The sequence below is a fragment of the Aspergillus ochraceoroseus genome, assembly GCF_002846915.1.
Source record: "Aspergillus ochraceoroseus IBT 24754 chromosome Unknown P175scaffold_3, whole genome shotgun sequence".
Lineage (NCBI taxonomy): Eukaryota > Fungi > Ascomycota > Eurotiomycetes > Eurotiales > Aspergillaceae > Aspergillus > Aspergillus ochraceoroseus.
The window spans coordinates 2,493,610-2,517,629 of NW_024468478.1; the positions used below are offsets into that span (position 1 = coordinate 2,493,610).

At 49.7% G+C, this 24,020-nt stretch overlaps 7 protein-coding genes across 7 annotated transcripts; 2 read left to right on the forward strand and 5 right to left on the reverse strand.

Annotated features, from left to right (window-relative positions):
* Positions 1-910: 910 nt before the first annotated feature.
* Positions 911-2,340, reverse strand: P175DRAFT_0435953 (TDT family transporter; the record flags this gene model as incomplete). The annotated part of the gene is made up of 5 exons (XM_040893770.1): positions 911-1,057; positions 1,135-1,420; positions 1,468-1,764; positions 1,823-2,191; positions 2,246-2,340. 5 exons carry the CDS (start codon positions 2,338-2,340, stop codon positions 911-913), a joined length of 1,194 nt encoding a protein of 397 aa, XP_040753536.1.
* Positions 2,341-3,510: 1,170 nt separating this feature from the next.
* P175DRAFT_0492738 (uncharacterized protein) lies at positions 3,511-5,249 on the forward strand (the record flags this gene model as incomplete). Its single annotated transcript, XM_040895914.1, has 4 exons — positions 3,511-4,167; positions 4,193-4,231; positions 4,285-4,486; positions 4,540-5,249. The coding sequence occupies 4 exons, from the start codon at positions 3,511-3,513 to the stop codon at positions 5,247-5,249; spliced, it is 1,608 nt and encodes a 535-aa protein (XP_040753537.1).
* Positions 5,250-5,530: 281 nt separating this feature from the next.
* Positions 5,531-7,060, forward strand: P175DRAFT_0434607 (putative sugar transporter; the record flags this gene model as incomplete). Its single annotated transcript, XM_040893672.1, has 1 exon — positions 5,531-7,060. The coding sequence occupies one exon, from the start codon at positions 5,531-5,533 to the stop codon at positions 7,058-7,060; it is 1,530 nt and encodes a 509-aa protein (XP_040753538.1).
* A 1,055-nt stretch (positions 7,061-8,115) lies between these two features.
* Positions 8,116-10,663, reverse strand: P175DRAFT_0492740 (uncharacterized protein; the record flags this gene model as incomplete). Its single annotated transcript, XM_040895915.1, has 3 exons — positions 8,116-9,262; positions 9,345-10,036; positions 10,100-10,663. The coding sequence occupies 3 exons, from the start codon at positions 10,661-10,663 to the stop codon at positions 8,116-8,118; spliced, it is 2,403 nt and encodes an 800-aa protein (XP_040753539.1).
* A 477-nt stretch (positions 10,664-11,140) lies between these two features.
* On the reverse strand, positions 11,141-13,482 carry P175DRAFT_0435413 (Zn(II)2Cys6 transcription factor; the record flags this gene model as incomplete). Its single annotated transcript, XM_040893726.1, has 6 exons — positions 11,141-11,810; positions 11,877-12,221; positions 12,272-12,448; positions 12,506-12,657; positions 12,720-13,319; positions 13,375-13,482. 6 exons carry the CDS (start codon positions 13,480-13,482, stop codon positions 11,141-11,143), a joined length of 2,052 nt encoding a protein of 683 aa, XP_040753540.1.
* A 1,254-nt stretch (positions 13,483-14,736) lies between these two features.
* On the reverse strand, positions 14,737-16,850 carry ugp1 (UTP glucose-1-phosphate uridylyltransferase; the record flags this gene model as incomplete). Its single annotated transcript, XM_040898892.1, has 2 exons — positions 14,737-16,200; positions 16,770-16,850. 2 exons carry the CDS (start codon positions 16,848-16,850, stop codon positions 14,737-14,739), a joined length of 1,545 nt encoding a protein of 514 aa, XP_040753541.1.
* Positions 16,851-18,288: 1,438 nt separating this feature from the next.
* On the reverse strand, positions 18,289-23,201 carry P175DRAFT_0434117 (putative membrane bound C2 domain protein (vp115); the record flags this gene model as incomplete). The annotated part of the gene is made up of 7 exons (XM_040893639.1): positions 18,289-19,596; positions 19,647-19,786; positions 19,858-19,998; positions 20,050-22,464; positions 22,518-22,773; positions 22,836-22,898; positions 22,995-23,201. The coding sequence occupies 7 exons, from the start codon at positions 23,199-23,201 to the stop codon at positions 18,289-18,291; spliced, it is 4,530 nt and encodes a 1,509-aa protein (XP_040753542.1).
* Between the last annotated feature and the right edge of the window lie 819 nt (positions 23,202-24,020).

The window sequence follows — 24,020 nt, forward strand, 5'->3', positions numbered from 1 at the left end:
TCCCCCCCGACCGTCAATGCAAGGTGCCAGAGAATCAACCTCAAAACACTGGCAAGACTCGAATCTGAGGCTCTCCGGCGTCTTCTGGAGTCTGTAATGCTAGGGTCGGCCAAGATAACTGATGGTCTGCGATCTTTTTTGGATGGACGCTGTTCCTTTTTTTTTTTTATTATTATTATTATTTTCTTTTTTGATTTTTGATTTTTCTGAATTTCGAATTTCGTTTTTTTTTTTCTGGTACTCTCCGCATCACGTGATGTGTGGCCATGCTGGCCATTCAGCGTCGAGCGTCCAGAAAACGCAGGAATTGGGCAGGAAATACGAGGTTAGGCGTGATTCATACGAAGGAGGAATGCGTTCGTTAGTTACTAGAGGACGGACTACTTTACTAAGTATAGATAATAACTTGTTACAGATATTCTTGAATCTTCTGTAGGTCTGGAGTATTGAAGAAGTCGCAAAGTGGGTTGGATGATTAAAAAAAAATAATTATTATTAGGATTAAAAATAAAGTAAATGCGATTAAAAAAAGGGAATAAAAAAACCCCCAAATACATTATTATATAACCATATCTGATTCCACCTATAATATTCGCTCTCTTAGTTAAGCTTACATTAGTAAAATATCCTGCTGTTTCTTAAGGACTTATCTGCGTATTGTGTGATCCAGGGAGCCAGGTAGCCAGTAGGTACAGCCCCTGCTCTTATAATCAAATACTATTTAATAGCTGGTTTAAAATACCTGATATTATTAACTTGCACCAGGTTATCCTAATAGTACATATTTTATATATATTAGTGACTTTCCAAGTATTTGGTTCTGCTGCAGCATTGGACTTGACAAGGGTACACTGTCTTGTCGACATATAAAGACTACGTAGGTTTAAAGAGATTCACAATCCAAATATAATTACACTGCTTTTGTCTCATCACTATCATCCTCCCTCATCTTCAAATCCCCTAAACATGGTGCATGGAAGATATGACCTGCAATCATTCCCTTCAGAGTACCCAAACTCACCACAATCCACAATATCACCACACAAACAGAGAGAATCTACTCTGTCATTAGCCAACAAAAAAAAAAAAAAAAAAACACGATCGAGACCAAAGAAATAAGAAAGGAATACATACCGTCCCTAAAACTCGGAAAAATGCAGATGGCAACTCGGCTCCCATTTGACAGGTACTCAGGGCGTATACTCCCAATGGGAAAGTAAATCCCCACCACCCAATATTAAACGGGAATGTCTTGCACCGCGCGATAGATGCAGACGCAAAAAACAACCAGACTAGACCAAACGACCAGAGTATCAGAGAAACTAGGAAGCCCAGTGTGTAGAATGTTGGACCGGATGATGCCTCGAGTGTGTTTGTTTGGGGGAAGATAGTCTGAGCTGCTTTGCCTAGTTTCATGGCACTGTTTTCTGTGAGCTTTCTTTTTTTCTGTGTGGAGAGAGAGCGTACCCATATCCTCCTTGGCCTAGAGGCCCTAGTGGTAGGAAAACGCTGACAATAACCGCCTTGGGCGGGAGTTTGTGGAGTGTCAACCGTTGGAGATAAATCACCATGACCATGAATGCCAGAGGGACTCCAATCCCCCAGAGTACATAGCTGACGATAATAGTCCACAAGGCGTGCTGTGGATTCGGGAGGACTTCGGCCACGACAGCGCCAGAGGAGGCCGCGACCACACAGCTGACAATCGGAAGCAACCAGACGGCTGTCATGGAGGAAAGCTGCGTCTCGGTTTTTCTTGCCATTCTAGATGATGTCAGCTGGCGCTATTCGCAACAATACGTGAAGAAGATCCTACACCTACAGTAAAAAAGGGAGAGACAGCGCGATCACCACGGATACGACAGCATCCGCGATCCACATCGCCCAGGCGAGGGTTCGTGCCCATTCGCCCCATGCAGGGACACAGACATTGCAAAACATGTTGACAATCGTGGCGAACCCCATGGGAAATGTTCCAAGGAACATGGACTGTACAGGATGTGAAATCATCGCCTTGAAGATCTCCGGATATAGAGTATAGCGGAGGATCGAGACAAGCAAGGCGAGGAAGAACAAGAGAACGTTCAAGGCAAAAATGACCACGGAAATCCAGTACAGCCATATCCCATTGTACGGCAGTGTATTCAGAAGCACAGAGACAATGCCTGTGCCCATGGTGACGGAAAACCATCTGTCTTTTCATCAGCTCTCTACTGGCTACAGGTGAAGCTCAAGCCATGCATACGAAGGGGTGAAGTTGCGAACAACTCTCCTCCAACCAACCTCATGCTTGCTGAGATTTCGTTGGTCGGGGTTACGCTCTTGAGTCCCAGAACTCATTGGTCTTTTGATATATCGCTGCATTGAACGATCTGCGAAAGAGGATGGATTCTTGTCGTGCTGTCGTCAGTCCAGAGTTAAAAAAGCTTTTGGGTCGCCACCATTCCAGACCCGAGGTTGAGCTTTTGTCATGAGCACGCAATTTGTCGATTGGTTCTATAAGCATGAATGCATATATATTATATATATATATATGTTTGTGTATGTATGGAAGTCTTGTTATGAGGTTGTGACTCATTCACATCTTAGTCTTCATGATGCCATCCGTCCCACAAGAAAAAACCCAATCGGCCGAATGACCAGCGTCGGGAAGGGAAACTGTTCGTTACTCAGGAAAATCAACCTTGGAATACTGTAGAATCTATACTCCAAGACATGCGAGAGTCTGCTAAACGGAGAGGTTTGAAATAAAGTCTGCTCTTGGACCAGACTGGCGATTCTACAACGCAAGTAGGGCCCCAGGGTCTCAGGGTCCAATGGCTTTAGAAAGCTCAAATCAGACGGTGTTTGAGACAAAAAACATATCTCCTTGGTGACTTGATCTGCTCTTTAATTGCTCCCGATTCACCTCATTCGTAAATCTCGGGTTCTAAGGGTGCAATATTAATAAAGCTTCAATTAACGTGAGACGTCAAGCTGTTGGGCCCATCCGTCTGCGTTTCATATCGTCAAGTGCCTGACTCGACTCCAGAAACAGGACATCCCTTGATCCGTCTCTCTAAGAAACTAACATGGCCAATTCAGCACCGCATTGCCTTTCCTGGGCCTAGCGAATTAGTGGAGCGGGCCATATCCACTACCCCAACCTGCGGCCCCGGCGGCCTCGAACTATCTACAAGAAACCAAGAAGGGTACAATCGGTTACAGGAAATCCCCGTCGCCCGTCGAACGGACTCCCATCGAGCCCTGGAGAAAGTTGTCCCCACCTGTTTTTCTCGGAAAAGGAAGAGATCGGATCTTCGAGACAATGGGCCCTGAGCCGGCGTTTTCAATGTTATAGACATGGCTGGCCTTGCAATTTCTCAGGAGAGATGGGATGCTGCTAAGGTCGCCCCCCCTGGTTGGGAAAATTATGTATATAAAAACACGGAATACAACCATTATGATATACTCATGTTCTCATCCCTTCATCCCCAGCTGTCAGATTGAATCTTGGCATCGCCCGTGATCATGCACGCTCTGTCCCTTTTCTTGCTGTTTTTGACGCCGTTGCTGGCCAACGGTCAGCTCTCTGGTCGCGTTGGTCCTCTCACTTCTTCTAGCTCCAAGGCTCACACCAAAACCTGCAATGTCTTGGACTACGGTGCCGTAGCCGACAAGTCCACCGATATTGGGCCGGCCATTACCTCTGCCTGGAATGCATGTGCTAAGGGTGGCGTGGTCTATATCCCGGCTGGTGAGTATGCAATGGCGACATGGGTCACCCTTTCTGGTGGTAGTGCGTGCGCTATCCGACTCGACGGAACTATCTATCGCACAGGAACCGGTGGAGGCAATATGTTCATGGTGAAGCATACATCCGATTTCGAATTCTTCAGTAGTACCTCCAAGGGTGCGATCCAGGGATACGGATACGAGTTCCATGCTAAGGGCTCCACGAGCGGTCCGCGACTCCTGAGACTTTTCGACGTGACCAATTTCTCTGTGCACGATATCGCTCTCGTTGATTCTCCCGTCTTCCATCTCTCCTTGGACACTTGCACCAATGGAGAGATATACAACATGGCTATCCGTGGTGGTAACAAGGGAGGGTTGGACGGGATCGACATCTGGAGTACCAATATCTGGGTTCACGATGTATATATCCCAGCCCGTTGTCCTGCAAACGTAAATCGTCCACTAACTAGCGCAGGTCGAGGTCACCAACAAGGACGAATGCGTTACTGTCAAGGTAGGCTGGTTTGGTCTGTTTTTCCTATCAGCTCTCTAACTCTCTCCATATAGAGTCCTTCCAAGAACGTGCTGGTCGAGAACATCTACTGCAACTGGAGTGGAGGATGCGCCATGGGCTCCCTAGGCGTGGACACTGATATTTCCGACATCGTCTATCGTAATATTTACACCTGGAATTCCAACCAGATGTACATGGTCAAGAGCAATGGAGGCAGTGGAACCGTGTCCAACCTGGTGCTCGAAAACTTCATCGGTACGTCCCCTCCCGGTCGCAAACTGGGATTGATTGTCCTGACAACGATGTAGGCCACGGCAACGCGTACTCCCTGGATATCGACGCCCACTGGAGCAGCATGAGCACGCTCGCTGGGGCTGGGGTGAATGTGAAGAACATGACGATTCGCAACTGGAAGGGAACCGAGACCAACGGAGCCCAGCGTGGGCCGATCAAGGTGGTGTGTGCCTCTGGAGCACCATGCACGGAGGTGACAATCGAGGATTTTGCTATGTGGACTGAATCTGGATCCAGACAAACCTACTGGTGTGAAAATGCGTTTGGATCTGGCTTTTGTCTGAAGGAGAGCAACAGCAATTCGCCGTACACGACCACTTTAACCGCCACAGCCGCTCCCTCTGGTTACTCCGCGCCCCGCATGCCGAACGACCTCTCGTCTGCGTTTGGCACCGCCAGGGAGATTCCCATTCCCACCATCCCAACCTCGTTCTATCCCGGTGCCACTCCTTATAGTGCTCTGGCTGGAGCTGCATCTTCTTCTTCGGCCACTACCAAGGCCAAATTCGCTCAGGGGGTCTCTGAGTCCGAAACCCGTTCCCTCCCTTCCTCCACTACCACCACCACCACCACCACCACCACCACTACAACTACTACCTCTACTACCACCACCACTACCACTACCACTGCCACCATTACCTCTACCTTGACTGCCACATCCTCAGACGAGTATCCAACACATGCACATGCCCACGGATGCCATGGTTGCCGTCCTCACCACTAAATGATTTCATTTCAAGTGAATGATAGCCCGTGGTATCGAATACACTGCCTTTATCAATTGGACTGGATTAGACCATTGTAATACAACTATTGTTTTCCTTTTAAACATCCTTGCTGGGTGCGTCCTCCGTTAGAACCTGCGTCCATCAGAAATAAACACATCGACGAAAGTTGCAAGGTTTCTCCCCCGTCATAATCATCTTTATTCTTCCCTGGCTAGAACGTCGCCCTGGTTATCGTTAATGGCAATCTTAGCATAGCTCTTGTCTGTCTAATCCAATCATGGAGACTACTTCTAGACTGATTGAATCCCCAAATGCCCCTCCGAGCCCGTGTGCGGAACTGGATGCTTCGTCCGCCTACCGGATCAATGCAGATGTGCTGAACCGCGCCATCCAGGAAATAGGGATGGGACGATATCAATGGCAACTATTTGGAGTCATCGGGTTTGGCTGGGCGTGCGATAATCTCTGGCCGATCGTAACATCGCTGATCCTCGTCCCAGTGACTTACGAATTTGGTGTCTCGCAGCCTCCTCTCCTTACGCTCTGGCAAAACATTGGACTCTTAGTCGGTGCAGTATTCTGGGGATTCGGCTGCGACCTGTTCGGGCGAAAGATAGCCTTCAACCTGACCATTGGCATCACAGCTGCTTTTAGTTTGGTCGCCGCATGGTCGCCCTCCTTCGCTGCGGTCAGCACCTTCACTGCTCTCTGGTCGATCGGAGTGGGAGGCAATCTGCCCGTGGACTCTGCCATCTTTCTCGAATTCCTGCCCGGGTCTCACCAGTACCTTCTTACTGTCTTGTCTATTAACTGGGCCCTTGCACAGTTGGTTGCCAATCTGGTAGCATGGCCGTTAATAGGCAATCTTACCTGCTCTTCCGCTGATGACTGTCCACGGTCAAGCAATATGGGCTGGCGGTACTTTCTCGTCATCATGGGAGGGTCAGCTCTCGCAATGTTTGTGATACGGATTTTCTTCTTTACGCTCTTCGAGTCGCCCAAATATCTCATGGGCCAAGGGGATCACTATCAAGCCGTGACAGTCATCCACGAAGTAGCCCAGCGCAACGGCAAAACCTCAACCCTAACGATAGACGAGCTGCATGAACCCTCCGAAGGACCCAACCACACTCCGCACCATCGCGGGCTAAGCTTCCTCGACCGGGTGACATTACGACTCGAACCCCTTGCTCTCACTCGCTTGCATGCTCTCTTCTCGACCCGCCGTCGGGCCTGGACAACGGGCCTGATGATCGCTATCTGGGGGTTAATCGGTCTAGCATTCCCGCTATACAACGCCTTCCTACCTTTTCTCCAGAACGCACGCGGAATCGAGTTCGGTGACGGCTCGACATCCCTCACCTACCGCAACTCGCTCCTCATCGCGCTGGCCGGGGTCCCAGGCAGCCTCGTCGGCGGGGTAATGGTCGAGATGCCCCAGTTCGGGCGCAAGGGCACGCTGGCAATGGCAACCATCGCGACGGGGGCATTTCTCCTGGCCTCCACGACAGCAACAACATCGCGGGCCTTGCTAGGATGGAACTGCGCGTACGGATTCACCAGCAGTCTTCTCTACGCGGTGCTGTACGCGTACACGCCTGAGATCTTCGAAACCAAGAACCGGGGGACGGGGAATGCGCTGGTCAGCGCCGCGAACCGCATCGGGGGGATTCTGGCGCCCGTCATTGCATTGGTGGCCGATCTGCAGACTACTGTGCCGGTGTACTTGAGCGGAGTGATGTTTCTGGTGGCAGGGGGGTTAGTGATGATGGTTCCGTACGAGACTCGAGGACGAGCAAGCGTGTAACAAGGAAACCACCTTAGCACATAATACTGCCCAATCAAAACCAAGACTACACTTAATAGACCCGTTTACCTCTCTCTTCCTAGTATGGAGTAGTTACAAGTGGTTATGCTTTCTATATCTTTCTTTATCTTCCTTCTTACTTTCTTTATCTTCCTCCTTACTTTCTTTCTAACTTCCTCGCCACCATCCCCACCCAAACCCAGAACCCAGAAGGTGAACCCAGAAGGTACAAACAAACCCAGAAATCAAGAAACCTACCAAGCATAAATGCACCAAAATACATACCTAACCTACCAAACTAACCTACGTCAGGGGACACCTTTTCTTTCATTCCATGCAACCTTAGTTTCTACAACCCCCCCCCCCCCCCTTCTTAGCTCTAACTAACCTCTTGCTTCTGATTCTGTCATTCTGTCATTCGTCGTCATGACGAGATACCAGTCCGATTCTCAAAAATCAAGGTTCTTCCATCGTTATAGGTACCCCTACCTAGTTATATAGGTATATAGATAGATAGATAGATAGATAGATAGATACTTTTTTAGTGACACGCGTGGCCTATTATTATTTACCTACACTATAGCTAGCTGTCTATCTATCTAACTAACTAACTAATAGCCATCTGACGACGAATGTAGGTGTAGTATGGCTACTATAGTATGGTATAGATATGATATAGATATAGATATAGATATAGATGTATGTATGTATGTCGTTATTCCAGAATCGTCTAGGATAGAGAGTCGGATGTCCCAGGATAGGATATTAAATGATATGACAAGTCCCTGTCAAGACCCGATATGGATATGGATATGGATAATGTTATGTTATGTTATGTTATGTTATGTATACTCTACGGAGTATAGAGCATAGAACTATTAAGGTAGGTAGGGGTACTAAGTCACAAGACTGAGTAAGTAAGTAAGTAAGTGAACTAAAAAAGAAAAAAAAAAAGGTAGATTACCCATGTAAGACATAACAAAAAAAATCCAGTCATCAATATAGAATATAAACATGAAGGAATCATCACAAGATATACGATATACGATGGAAAACTACCTATCGCCAACCATTTCCAATACAACATCGCCTGTTCCACCACCCAGACTGGTTTCCGCCAACGGTGGCAGAGACCCGGACTCCGGGATATCACTAATATCTAGCCCCAGGCTCGGCGCCACGCGACGCAGGAAGCTCTCGCAGAGCACAAAGGCCCGGCGGGACTCCTTGCTGGTGCGTCCCATGTGATGGAGCCAGCGGAAGGCTTTCTTGGTTTCCGAGAGCATGGCCGAGGTGTCGAGGGGCGGGCGCGACGGGTCCGGCGAGGCCTTGAGCGGGTTCCAGGTGAAGATGCCGATGAGGAGCGCGGTGGTGGCCTGCATGATGAAGTGGAGGATCGCCCACCAGGGGGTCACGGTGGTGAGCCAGATGGCATCTGGGCGGTCCGGGAGGATGGACAGCAAAGAACGAGCGGCGCGCAGACAAGCGAGGGCCATCGCAGTGCGGAAGCGTGGGTGGCGGTGCGTGGAGGGATTGGCCTGGTTGTGTGAGAGGCAAGGGCGGCAGAGCGTAATGCGGGTGCTGTAGTACGATATTGCGAGCGTGATTCGTTCGCGCATGTAGTCTGCATTGTGGGGGACGTAAAAAGTATCGGTATCTTCAGAGATCGTGAATCGGTATGGCTCCGGAACTTTGTGCAGCCAGGTGTCTATCGTCCGGGAGTACCGTAGGATTCGCTGCTCGACTTGGCTGCTTGGATCATGAAGCCCCTGGATGCTGTAAATCTTGCTGATGACGGCCTGCGTAATGACCGACAGATCTACGAAACAGTGGAAGAATAGCGACGCGCTGGGCTCGAATCTCGCGAGCCAATCTGCATTTAACTGGGCCTCTTCGTCGGTTTGAAGTAGAGTCAGTTGAAGGCGACTCATACGTGCTGGGCCACGGAAGGTATCAAGGAGGTCCGGGTTGTGACCGCTCCCTTCATCAAAGGGGATGGGCAGTGGTGCCGCACTGAGTCCCTCGTCAACACCGAATACGCGACCGGTTATCGATGTCAGCAGGTGTTCCAATACGAATATTGACCACCAAAGACGACCCCGTGCCTCCTTCGAAGCATAATGGGTTCGATCATCTTCGAATCGTAAATTGATTCCCAACGAGATGGCCGAACGGAACGCCATGCTGGAGAACTTTGATGCTCTGCTCCGTCGAAGAGAAAAGTCAGTGACGAACCGCTAATAAACAACCGTTTTGGGGGGGGGGGGGGGGCTTAGACGCGTACCTGTTGACTTGACCCAGGGTAACAAGATAAAGGGCAACGAGAAACTCTACCTGGATCTGCTGGAGATCTGCATGTTCGAACAGGACATTTCCGTCTAGACACAGCTTCCTGGCACGGTTCAAGTATTTCAAATCTTCAACTTCAACGTCCTCAACCGTGCCGGTTAGTTTGCAATACCGACATCCAATGGCAAATATCATATTCAAAACCGCAAGCCACCGAGGCGGGGGAGTCGACGGCTGGCTGAAAAACTGCTCGTACTGCGCTGTAAAGGTAGTCTTACGAATCACAGTAAACGCTGGATGAACGGACTCCATGTATGCTTTGAAATACCGGTCTGCGAGCTCCTTGGGGGGCAAGGCGTAGGGGTCAATGGAATCGGGCAACGAAATCGTCAGGTCATCCAGGTGGTAGCTCATCATCATAATCGGAACATCCTGCTTTGGCAACCTGGGTGACTGCATCCCAATCGGCGGAGCATCAGCCTCGGACTGATGGCTCCGCTGTTCGGCTTCATCCTCCAGTCTTTGCATCCAGGCAACCTCCGAATTCTTGCCAAAGAACCCGGCCGCGACTGATTTTTCGCTACGGTTTAGATCCTCTTTAATCAGGTCGAGCGCATCCAGTGACCCCGTGGATGAAATTGAGTCGGATTCGGACCCATCGGCATCGGAGTCAGGTTTATCAATGTCCTACATGTTCAGTTGGGGCCCGGAGTAAGTGCCGAGAGAAAAAGAGGAAGAGGGAAAACTCACCGATAAACTCCTCTCGATCAGTCTTGCAGATCCCGGCTCTACCTGAGACTCGAGCTGTCGCAAGAGCTTCTCATAACGTTCCACCTTTTGAGTCAATGTGCCCAACTGCTTCTGATCCCGCACCCTTTTGATATCGACATAGAAACAGCTCAAATCATGCTCTCGGCATTTTCGACAGGCTGGCTTGCCACCATCACATTTGACCTTTCTCTGGCGACATGGCTCGCACGCTCGTGCAGATCGATGCCGTTGTGAGTAGGTTTTCGAAGCGGTGGCACGCGGGATAGCAATCTTAGGCGGGACCGCGGACACAGCGGCCGCCGGTGGGAACGGGACGAACTGGGACCGGACAGGGGGCTGCTGGTCATGGTGCTGTGGGAACGAATATAGTTGATAGTTCGTGGGAGGGGCGTTGTCAATACTGACGGACCCAGGCCTCCAGAGCCAGTTGGAAGAGGAGGACGGGGAAAGAGGCGGAGCGTAATCGGGGCTTACACCCCCAGCCTTCTGGCCGCGACTGGAGTCATTGAGAGAAGGTGAATCAGGGCTGATTGTATCATCCATGGCCTGCACTCCCGGGCGCTCGGAGAGCGAAGAAATACGCCATCTGTCAACAGCGAGACAGAAGACACAGGCTTCAACAAGCAAGAAGGTAGAGTGGTAGTAAATGCGACTGCAAATTTCCCGAGAAGAACTCTAGAGGCGCGGCTGAAATACTAGGAATATATGGGGAAAGCGTGTAGACTGACTGAGTGGCGAGGATGGGGTCAGTCAGTGATGTCATCAAATGAGGAACCTCTTGACTTTTCTTAAAAAAAAAAAAAAGACCTGAATAAACATTTCTCCTGTGATTGGTAGTTGGTGAACTCTGGCAGGCTGAGAGAGTTCTTCCTGGAGTTTATCCTTGTCTCAAAATGTTCAAGAGGAGGGGAAGAAAAATACTGGGACTTCACGAGGTACCAGGCATCCAAGCGCCACATCCATGATGATTCAAAACCAACAGGTCGCAAACCGCGAAAACGATCAGAGGCTATTGTAGAATCAGCAGGGAATATACTCGTGCTCCCCAGGACGCGGCCTCTCGGGTGCGATTTCATCCTTGCCCAAGCTCAAACTCTCGTACCGGTCCAGCATCTCGAACAAACTGTGGTCGCCCTCAATGCGGATACCATGGTACCGTGTATCCTCATTTAGTTTCTCTAGTCCCTGAGCATACTCATCCCACAGAGATGGAGAGGTGGCTTCTTCATCAAACAGTACCTTCAGCTCGTCGTTGGCCAGGTGAGATTCACGAATCCGCCTGCCCTGACGTTTTGCCCGCACATGTTGTCGAAATAGATGGAATAAATTTCGGCCCAGGTGCGAGCGACTCGCAATCCTCGAAAAAGCACTGGCCAGACTCAAAAAATCTTGATCCAGGATGTCGAAGTTTGGCTGTTCCAGTAGAGCAAACAGAGCTAGGTTGATGGCGTACATGGCAAAGTGGTGCGCTCGGCCCATTCCATATTCTTTTCGATGTAGACGTGCTAGAGCGGCGATCGCCCGTGCAGCTGACTGCGTAATAACTTCAGCATTGCATCTTGATATTATTGACAGAGAAGCTGGAGATTTGGGACTTTGGGGTGTTGTGAGGCTTTCTGCCTCGGTGCTGGGCGTGTTGTCATTGATCTTGAAGAGGAATAAATTGATTACCAACGTGTGATATTGCATCCTGGTTTTGTTCATGTTAATTTTGGAATAGGGAAATTAACATTTTCTTTTCTTTGGAAATATATACCTTAGCATGATCACGTACGGGGTTGGCTTTCGGGCAGTATCGAAGGTTCTCGGCAACCCAGCGTACCAACGACGGAGCCTTTCGTACAAGGCTTCCTTGGTTCGGCGCTGATCCTCCGCAGAGCTCAGGGCTTCGTCAATGGAAAACAAACGCTGCGACATGTCTCGAGCGATCTCGCACAGGTTACACGACTCGTCAAAGTACTGTCTGAGGTAGGAAGGTCGAGGAGGTCGATGAGAGGGGTACGGAATCCACAATGCCATCTCATCAGCCCAGTGTCTATTCGGTCGATCAAGGTTGATCTTGTCTATGAGACTCGGCCGCAGAAAGTCGGTATGCACAACCCTGTTTCGAATCAGCTCCCCGGCACCCAGGGGATCGTCATCATGACATACGTGTCTATATGGAACAAACCCCAAGCTGTCTGCTTTAAAGAGGCATCCATATCTTGTGAGATCTGGCCGAGGTCCACGCTCAGTTTCTTCGGGCCAATCAACCCTAGGGACTCACCGATCCATATCGCCTGATGAAGCATTTTATACCCCAGATCGTTTTCCCCGGAGAGGGAGAACCTAGCCCAGTCAGACAAGGGGCAGCCAGCCCGGTCAGTGATGGGGACTATTGCATACTTTTCATATAGTAAGAGAGTTCCTTGGAGATAGGGCAGAGTCAATCTTGTCGATTCTTCATCTTTCAGTCGTTCAGCTTCTGCCAGGAAATCATTTCCTTTTGTCACCATGTCACCAGGGTGGACATATGCCTCTGAGTAATCGGAGAAGTGCTAGCCAGAGGGTCAACTCTCATCTCATAATTAAACCACGCGCAGAGGGGGGGGGAACTCACACAAGCATTCGCCAACAACGCATTGACCAAGAAAGGACTACAGAGCTCTGAATTCGTATCCCCACTTGCCATATGCTTCAAGAACACATCCCGATCCAAAAACGCATGGAAGGGGTAATCCCAAGTAAAATACAACGATACCAAATGCGACACTAAATCCGCATCCTCGGTGACCGTCGTCCACGGCTTCGCTGGCACCCGATACGGTACCTCATCACAAAGGTAATGGATATCCATGACCTTGGGACGAAACGACGGTCCGGCCCCCTCGACATTAATCACTCTCCGCACGTCCTCGAGTTTCCGGATGACATCTTCGCTTTCCTTCCCGGTGTCTTCAATCTGTGCGAGTGTATCATCGATGTGCGCTCTGATTTCCTCCGAGGTCGCATCCCGCCGGATGATCTCGAGGAGTCGAAGGGCGTAGAATTGGTCTTCGGCGCGCATCACCTTCAGGAGGTCGTTGAGCATATCTCGATGGTAACCCAGTTCATCGGCGGTGCGTTTTGCAGCGACGCGCCGGCGCTGGTCGAGGGTTTCATCGAAAACACATTGTCGACCGAACGCGCGACAATTATCGCAGGGGGCGACACCAGAGCACTATCCCGTCAGTCCATCATTGATTATAAGACAAGACAAGAAAGAATCGACCAACCTTCCGCTTCGACTTCTTACACGCCAAACAAGCCATCGAGACCCTCTTCTTCGTCAAATCCACCACTGATCCACGACGCCCCCGTTCCGGAGGTGGGGAGTCCCCCATGGTTGCGGTATTCGACGACGTCGTAGTGCTATCGGTGCTGGTATTGGTCGTGGAAGAAAACGCAGGTCCTGTATCCGATTGTTGGGGTTGGGATTGAGAGAGCGAGCGGAGAGACGGAGACGGGCCAGGCGCAATGGGCTGATATTGATATGGATGTTGAGCTGGACGATCACTCATTGTATATGGTATCCTTGTTGGAATAGAACCTGGTAAGAGTTGTTGTAGTGAAGAAATGTAGAAGATTTGTAAGATAAAATCGCCACGAGGGCTACATGAAGTCATAGAATAACAATGAGAATCAAAATTCCACAAAAATTCCAAAAAGAATCCGGAAACCTATATAAGCTCGCATTCTACATGACATAAACCCCGGTAGAGGCGTCCGAAATGTTATGTTCTCAACGGGAGTCATACCCACCCTACATGGCTGTGAGAAAACCTCATTTCACTGGGTCAGGAAATGGTAGAGAGTAATAATATGACCAGGTGAAGGGAGAATCCCAGTGGCATGCAAAATGCAACCCTTGTAACCCATATAAATCATCGGCCAGTGCAGCATGAATCGAACAAAAAGGAATGCTTGATATGTCTTCCTGTTTGTGGCTGTAGGTCCGATGGAAAACTCGACCCACAGCAGTCAGTGGCACCACCCAGTTGCAAAAGAAAGACATCCGATCTAGATTCGTGACTGCATCATGAACAAGAGAATCCCCCCATCCTCGTCCCCTTGTTCGCTGCGGCTACGAGGGAAAACCGGGTGACACAACTCCGCCAGAAAGCATGTGCTATATTCGAACTTTCTACCCGGACGATATGCGAATCATCTGATATTACTGCGGGGGGGATAACTTAGAATGAAATAGACCTCGATGATTAAACTCGTGTTGCGGCACACTCAAGCCGAGAGATCCCATCCCTTTGCCACGGCGCGAGACACTGAAATCACCACCAGCCTTCCGAAAACCCAAAATCCACACAAGACAGTCCCGCTTCAACAAGGAAAAGGAAAAAAAAAAAAAGTGAGCTCTATCAACCCATGCAAGACCTCTCATGTATCATATCATGGAAGGGGAATGCAGCACGACCGCGAGCACAGTCGTGAAGTAGAATTATTGGCGTAGAAGGTAAAGAGATATTAAAGACAGCTATAAATAGTGAGTACTCCCCCCCCCCCCCCCCCTTTTTTTTTGTTTCTTTTTTTCTTGTTTCTTTTTTTCTTTTTTTTTTTCCCCCTCTGATTTTAGGCGAAATAAATTAGTGTTCAAGGATACGTAGACTGCCCTGGACAACACAGTTCTCCAGCACTGAACCTGGGGGAACGTCAATGGTGCTACCTTCCGTGGCCACAATAATAACGGTCCCTTTCAGGGTGACGTTTCGGCCAAGATTCACGGCTCCAGTAATGGTAAGGTGATCCAGCTCGACAATACGGGGAATGCTGGGGATGCGCTTCTGGAAATCAGACACCTTCTTGAAGTCGCTGCCAAGCTTGATGACAGGCACGCCACCAAATCGGCTGGGGTCCATCAGCAGCTGGCCGTGCTCCAGGCGGTAGAGATCAGACTTGACCAGCAAGAGATCGGAGCAGGTCTTGACAGGCAGGAAGCGGCGACGGGGCACATTGACACCGTGGGCGTTCTTGAAATGACGAATGGCAGCACCGACGGCGGTCTCGAGCTGGTAGATGGCCTGGTCGGCTTCACCCTTCTTATCGGCGGGGATGGACTTCTCGTTGGCGATAATCTCCATCTCCAGCTCGTTCTCCTCAACGACACGCTTGATAGCACGGAGGTTCATCCAGATGTTGTTGGTGTTGAAGTACTTGAACTTCTTGATGGACTTGAACTCGTTCACGTGCTCCTTGGGCACCTGGGCGATTTCCAGGAGACGAGCCTTACCCTCGTAGTCGATGATGGTACCACCCTTGACATCAGCCTTGGTCTTGTCGGTCAATTCCATGATGTATTCGGCGTCAGTGTCCACCATGTGTTGCAGGATACGGAGATCCACCACGGCACCTAGATTGTCTGCGTTGGATAGGAAAATGTACTCAACACCGCGCTCCTGGAGCTTGTCCAGAGTGCCGGAGTTGTAAAGAGACTCGAACACGTCACCGTGACCGGGGGGGTACCAGTCTTGGAGGGGGGCGTCGAAAGACTTGGGGGCGGGCAGCAGAGAATCCTTGATGATTCTGGGGTAGCGAGACTGGTTGAAGGTGATGATGTCGACGTTGTGGCCCTGATATTTCTTGATGATGGACTGTGTATCCTGATCGGTGTTGAAGGAGTTCATCAAGACGAAGGGAACATTGACGTTGAAAGTGCGGTTCAGGTGCTCAATCTGACGGACAGAGAGATCCAAGAAGGACATGCCATCACGGACCTCGATGACGGACTTGGGGCCAACACAGCCCATGGAAGTTCCCAGACCACCATTAAGCTTAACAACCGCCAACTTGTTGAGGAATTCGACGGAGGCTTCCTTGCCCAGGTCGTTGTAGTTCACGACCTGGGAGGGGTTAGGAGGAGCGATGCGGTCCCAGTTGACCACGTTTCCTTTGGCCTTGTCGTTGAGGAATCGACGGAAGAGAGCGAAGAAGTTGTCCATCTCCGCTTCAAAGCGCTTGCGCTCGGTGGCATCCGGGACGGTCTCGGCGAGGGCGTTCAGGGCATTGCGCATCTGAGAAGCAGCCACGCTGGTAGAGGCATTTTCGAATGCCTGTAAGTGTTAGTAGTCGAACCAAGCATTGGGAATGGCTAATAAAGCAACAAGTCAAGCATAAGAAAAGGTAATGAGCTCTCTCAGGGTAATAGACGCTGCCGGGCCGTTTTGAGATACGGAGGGGTAGAGGGACAGTAAAACGCAGATAAAAGCAGACCTTTGCGGTAGGGAAAATCTGTCCACACATAGGATACGCAGAGAGAGTAGCCAAAGCCAAGCAAGCATACCAAAAACTCAAGGGGAAAAAAAAACAAAAAGGAAATTGCAAGAGAAAAAAGGAAACGGCAAAGACATTCATGGGCAATGATTATAATAAAATATAGGGCAAGACCGCCATTGAGGTCATCGCCACCACCCAAACCCAAGCTTTGGAAATCCAGAAGTTGGGAGCTTTGTTGTTTTCAATTGGAGTGGGGGGAGGGGGTTTCAGTTAGGGGTGAAGTGGCATGCACAGCACCGTAAAGCAACCTGACAGGGGCGCTTTTTGCTTTCTACTTTCCCCGACGAGGAGTGGAGATAATAAGAAGAGAAAAAAAAAAAAAACAAAAAGGCATTTTACGACTTACCATGTGAGACTGGGATTTTCCATGGTGCTTTCCAAAGCCGGTATTCGAGCTCAGATGGGTAGGCAGAACTTTGGAGGCCATTGTGTGGTATGGAGGAGTGAGAGTGTATCGAAAAGCTCAGGTAGTAGGTCACAAAGCAGTGCGGAGAAGGGACGAAGAGAGTCCGCTCAACAGTCTATCGAAGCATTAATCACAGCTCTAGCTGAGTTGAGGAGGGAGAGAGAGGGAAGAGGAGGAAAGAAATGATGGGGGGTTGAGTAGCTGAGTAACAGAACAGGGTTGACGAGAGAGAGGGAGAAAGGATACTTACATGGAAAATTAGATGGGAGAGAGAGAGAGAGAGAGAGAGATGGTGGATGGATGGAGAAAGAATAAGAGAAGAAGCTGGAAAGATGAATTTATTTGAGAGAGAGTTGGGGGCAACAACAACAACAATGACGATACCGAGATGAAGTGGATCAGTGACGGAAAAAAGGAGATTTACCATACCATACAAAACCACCTACTCCGTATACATTCCCGATTGAAAGTTGAAACAATCTCCCCTTTTCCAGGGTTCAGGATGGAGGATTACTATTAGGATCTATGCTTAACTATACGATTCTCTATCTAGTACGGAGACAGGATAATAATAGGTAAGACTATTCTGTACCTCGTAGTAGATACATAATTATATAATTATATCTATATCCAAATAAAATCATATAACCATTCAAGACACCAGCTTCCGCCATGCCCCTCTCGATTCTGGAACCGGACTGGATCCCTCTCACGCTCAGTTCTAATTTTAAATATCCTGAGTCGATGATGGAGACTCTGTAAACTACCTCGTTAATTAATTAAGTGACTGACTCCAAACTAAGGCCCCTAAACTAGTACACATACCTCTCTGTCTTCCGGTGGATACTCCCAACACCACACTATAGGTTATCTTGTTGGCTGCCCGCTGTGCCACTAGTTCATGATTTCAGCTGGTTTGCCAGTTTGTCTTACTTTCTTTCCCCTCCCCCCTCCCCTCCCCTGGGTTCGTCTATGGGGTTGGGAGAAAATCCCAAAAGGATTGGGAAACAAGAACAGAGAGTGATATATCATTTCAGCCGCATAGCTCGGCTTCCTTGCCTTGTTTCCAGCGGTGTGGCGGCCTGGATCACCTCTCATCTCATTTAACCACCAGGTTCTCTCTGATTTCAACTGCTTCTTGTTGACCTACAGGTGACTAGTCATGCATGTCATGTATCTGTTTATGGTATTGAGAGTGTCATTATCCAATTCAACCCCCTAAATACTAGATCATGTGATGGCCCACCATCTCATAATGTTTGATCCTAAATGAGAAAAGGAAAAGGGAAAAGGGAACAGAGAGAAAGAAAGAAAAGAAAAAAGAAAGAAAGAGGGAAAGAGAAAGGAAGAAAGAGAAAGAGAAAGAGAAAGGAAGGAAGGAAGAAAAAGAGAAAGAAAATAGAAAACTCAGTAAACACGGAATCATCAAGACATCAATCACTTATATACCTAGAACCACTTAAGCTCCGCTGGCATTCCGCTTGCTAAGGAAGCTACGGCGTCCCGGCTTCTTCGAGTCCGGGCTGTCCATCACCTCCGACGCCGCATCGCCCGTGTTCGAGTATGACGTGCCGGGCCGCAGACCCTCCACCGCGGAGAAGCTGCTGCGGAGTGCGATAGTTCCCTTGCCAACGCTCACCGATCTCTCCTGTCCCGCAGCTGAACCCTGGTCGTCCACAAAGAACATGGCTTCGCCAAGAACGCTGTCGGAACCAAAGGTTGCATGGTCCACAACCTTGATTTGGTACTGCGCATCGGCCGTCGTGTTGTGTACTCGGCACGTCTCGTGTGAAGCGTCAAAGTACACGGGGCCACCGCCGGATTTGACGGCCTTGCTCTTGAGTACTTCCTTGGCACCCTTGGTCCCAACGACTTTCACAATAACACGTACATGAGCGGACGGCGGATATCCGGTTGCAGAAACGATCGAAATGCTAGCAGATCCGGGCTCACCCTTGCCGCTGATACCAAGTCGATCAGCGTACTGCGAAACCACACTTCGCGTGCGCGCATGCTGGAGAGTGCTGCTAGGTGTCGCGCTAGGAGGAGTCTCTCCGTCAACCAGAATAGCAGCGGGAGCTCTCGGAACCTCCCTTTCCGTTCCCTCATCATCAGAGCCTGGTTCATCTCCACGGATTTTAGACATGATCCCGTGTTTAAGGAAAGAGGCACCCTTGATAACGCCGCCGCCAACAAGCCCAACTCCTTTAACAGGAGCGCCGACAATCTTTCCGGGCGTAGCAAATGTACCGGAGAAGGTAGATGAACCTTGGCGCGAGCGCATCACGTAGGTTGGCTTGAACAGCAGCTTCATTCGAATAGCGCCCGACTTTCCGTCAAGGGTTAGAGTCACCTCCTTGCTCTGAAACGGATCCAGAGCTTCGAGGTCAATAGGGACACCACCGAGATAGTCCGCCTTATCGCCAAAGTCCCAATCATAAACATCGACACGGAAATTGGCGCCTATTCGCGATTTTATAGGAGTATCGAAAAATTCGTTCCAAGCGGGGTGAAGTGTCTTTTTCTGTACCTTCGTCTTGAACACTTCCTTCTCGCCCAGACGGAATTTGCAGTATGGATCACTGAAGCCGTTTCGATCAGCCGAAGGAAGCTCGGCGGCGTCCAAAACATCCACACGCAGAGTTCCCATATTGTTGATGCTCTCAGTAGGATCGAGCTTCATGTTGGCAGGAATATATCGGGCGCTAACAGTAACCTTGCTCACTTCCCCGTCATTAGACCGAAGGACGAGTTCAGTAGGAGTATACTTGGTATAATTAGAAAGTATTCAGGAGATCGTGAAATGTGGACGCTTACCAAGATACGCTGGAGAGTAGAGAGTGTGTCTCCTGTTAGTTTGGCCACTGTATGATCGTCGTCATCCTTCGAGTTGTGTTTCTCTACGAGCCGGAGTGTGATCTTCGAGAATTCGAGTTCACGCACGAATGCATCACCAACTTTATACATTGTTAGTTTTCTCCCCATGGTACCAACGGAAAGGGAAAAAAAAAAAAAAAAAAAAACCTACTGTCTTCAATTTGAGTGGCCTTGGTGCGAATCTTCTGAGATGACCAAGCTGGGAACATGTAGTCGTCCATGAGAACTTCCACGTGCACGTTGGCACGAGAGAGGTGAACCTCATGCAGCTTGAAAACAATGAAACCGGATTCTGTAGACGTTAGTGTTGAATAAATATGAGTTGTATGAAAACAGTAAATACCGTAGTTCTTGAGTTCTTCCGCAGAGATGTAAGTCTTGGGCACTTCCTTGACCGATTTGACTGACATGGTTTCGGAGTCTTTTGTGGTGGCAGGGGTGGAAGGGGTTGTCGTCTCGAGACTGGCACGGCCATTGGTTTGCACTTCGGCGGTGCCGTTTGTCGTGGCTTTGGTGGCAGAAGCTTTCGAGTCAACACTGGCGGATTTGGAGTGGGAACTCTTGGGTTTCGAGTCAATGCTCTTCCGCGAGGCATCGGATCCTTCAACTTCGCCATTCGCTTGTTCTTCCTGCTCCTCTTCAACCTCATCCTCTGGGTTGACAACTGGCACCGTTGGGTAGAAGGCAATGGTGTAGTTCAATGTTCCTTTGACGGATTTGCCAAGACGAAGACCACTAGACACAAGTTGCTTTTCGTCATCAATTTCATATTCCCCGTTTTCGTTCTCATGGACATAGTCGGCGGCGGAGAGTTCAACTGCACCAAGTGATCGGTCGCTACCGACAGACTCTTCATCCATAACTTCCAGAGTAAGCTTTTCGCGAGCACTGTGGATCGGAACATATACGATCTCGTCCCATTCGGGGTCCAGATTGTTTCTGAAAGTGACTGTCCGGGCCTTCATAAAGCCAGACAGCAGGACACGAACGTAAGGATCTGACTTGCCCATAGTTTCCAGGTTGCGGAGGTTTGATGCGTTCTTGAAATGGATCCGCATCACACCAATAGGGTCGATGTATCCGGCGCTGCCAGAGATACCTCCGACTGCGACAGGCTTCCACTCCAGGAGCAGCCTTGCACGGCCCGTCTTGGCGCCGTGGAGCTGGAACCAATTGTTGCCCTTTTCCATCATTTTGAGCATGTCATTCAGCTTGATATGATAAGTGCCCAGAATCGGATCCTTCACCAAATCACGGTCATCCTTGATCACCAAACCAAGACGTGCATTTTTCCGGTCCGTGATGAGGAATTCCTTGGAGGCGTCCTTGAAGATAGGATTATTGGTGCGCTTTAGCTTATTGGTTATGTGGACTTCTTTGCCATTCAGAAGCAGCACACCGTAAGGGTTGAGGTGACCGACGATGCTCTTCGTTCCATCCAGATCCTTGGCTTGTTCAACCGTGAATCGTGCGATACCAGTGTTCAACTCCGGAGGGGGTTCAAGCTCTCCAGTCTCCAGCTTCCTACCTTCCAGCACTGGGAAGAATCGGATGTCGGCATGGATAGTTCCACGGGATCTACCGCTGGCCAAAACCTCCATGTAAATACCTTCATGTTCAGGCTCTTGCTCGAGTTTGTCCATCGCAAAAGTAGCGGTTCCTAGTTCTTTGTCCTTTCGGAACTCGTTCCAATCGTATGTTTGGATGGTCAACGTATCTGCGAAGGACGTGATAATAACATAGATCGTTTCATTCCATCTCGGGCTGTCCGTGTCGCGGATTGTCTTGGTGCGTCCGAGAGGGGTGCGGTGGTTTAGAGAAACAACTGCATAAGGGTCAGGAGTACCAGCGAATGCATCAGGGTTCTTAAGCTGGCGGGCGCCATGGAGGGTGACGGCAACAACACCGATTGCTTTGTCAACGGCATTTCCAGCCAGCATCTTAGCAATCTCCACAGGGAAGACATTCGGGCTGTACATCATGGGCCCAAGATTGTTGTGGATTTGTTCCTTGATAAAGCTCTCCAGACCGGGAATGAAGTTGATATCGAACCCAAGGGTGTCACCACCCAGGGGTTTGCAAACGTAGTCAAACTCGGGTCGGTCGAGGAAACAAACGTCCACCCTCTCGATATGGGGGAAGGCAACTTGAAGCTTTACTTTCACCCGCATCAAGCCGCTACATGCCATATCCTCGACAATCACATCCAGACCTTTGCTCACAACCCCTTTGCCGACCCGGACTTCCAAGACAATCTTGGGATTGATCTTGTTTTTCAGCTGGCGAGAGGTCAAGTCCATAGTGTCATTAGGTGTGAAGCTAAATTTCCAATCCATGATGACAGTATCGACCTCCGTCTTAGGGTAGGTCTTCACATGTTCCAGTCGTGGAGGCTTGCTACCCAGGGTGAAAGTCTTCAACCGCAGGCTGTCCAAAAAGGCGGGGGTGGAGGTGCTCAGAACCTGATCAACGGAGTTGATGATTGAGTCACACAGTACAGGCGCATAGATGGGCCAGAACTTGACCAGGAAGCTGTTGATCCATTCCAAGCTCTCGGTATCAGTCTCCAGGCGTTGCTTTGCCATTTCACGGTGAACGTCATCGCGGTAATTCCGTCGCACGCGTCGAATTGAGGTTCGATAGTATGTGCCGCATGCAGCCATGACGATAAAGATCCAGCCAAGACCGCCGCCCAACACGGCGACGAGCCAGGAGGCGAGACACGCAAAGACTATCACACCGGCATTGTGATACCAGTCTAGATTGTATTAGTACCAAGAGAATTGATTGATTTAATCGAGATTCGCCCACCTCCGAAGAACTTATCGTCCAGACTACTTTCCAACAGGGTCTGATGGTCCAAGAGGGTTGCATCATCATGCTCCTGCTTTGTCTCTTCTTGTGCGAATTGGGGGGCCCACCCAGTGCGATCGCGTGCCCATCGTGCTTCATCGTCCATCGGCTGGCCATCCTTCTTGGGCGCTATCGCATCGGCCGACTTATCCACTAGCAATGCGGGTGCAGGTTTGGGGGGTGGAAGCTTGTCCTGATCGGGTGTGCCATCGCCCTGAGACAAAAGACCGTCAGCCAGACCCAGAGCCTAAAAAGAAGAGGATATACCACACTCACCTTATCTGGGATGGCTGCCACAGCCATCGGTTTTTTGTCATGGTGGAAGCCTGGAGGTACTTGCTGAAACACAGCAAATGATGGGTTCAGCGAACCGATGTCTTTTTTTTTGGGGGGGGGGGGAACACCAGGTATAACAGAATAGAAAAGGGAACGTACAGATTCTGCAACAGCAGCTTTTTGCTCTGGTGTCGCATCCGGATCGAACTGGTAGGCTGGTAAACCGGCTTTTAGGGTTTCGTCGACAATCTTTTTCTCAACCGCTTCGGCGCGAGCCATTGAGGGATATTGAGTGCCTTGAGCAGCCTCAATGGCGCCTCGCTGCTTCAATTCACTCTTCTGCTCTTCAATCTTTTGCGAAGCCATGGTTCTCTTCGGATTGGGGAGGAGGATGAGCCTCTGGCGCAAAACCACCTACTACAAGTCCCCAACCGATCTGAATCTGAAGCGGGAAACCGGTCAGTTTGATTGAATTTTTTTTCCCCCCCCCTTATCCACGGTGTACTCTGTACACGGATGAAAGAAAAGGATTCTGAATAATACTTCCAAAGAACAGAGAAGGAGGAAAAGAAATCCATGGGGTGTTTCCTATGAGCTGCGGTTCAGGCGGCTGCTACCTTGCCACTCACTGAGAACCTCCGCAGCGGGGAGGTGGTGGCTCGAGCACGGAAGCTCCTAAGCTCTCGGAGAAAGAAGGGAGTGGGAGAGTGGTACGATTGGAAGGGGGAGGGAGGAGCTTTGAGGGATTGCTTACTCGAGAATGAAGACAACGATTCCACCACAATGAAGTAGAGAAGAGCGATGGTTCAAGGAAAGGAGAGAAACTCCGAAAGGAGGAGAGAAAGGATAAATGATTCAGGGCAACCGAAAATGTGGAAAGGTAACCGGAGGGGAGGGGGGGGAGGTGAAAGGATGAATTGGGATGCGGAGCCACTTGCGTCAAAAGAAGAGGGCCAGGAAGGGTGGCTAATAAGGAGTCCACCGTCAGCTAGCAAGATATTGGATAATAGGGATTTCAGGAGAGATTAAATTGAATAGCGGGTTGATTAGTGTGGCCATGCGTGATCCTTCGCAGACCGAAAGCGTTGAAAGTTGTTGAAAACGAGAGGAGGAGTTGTCGATTGATGATGATAGAAGCGACCGAAGAGAAAAGTCGCAACCTGAGGTTCGCAACGGATTTTGCAG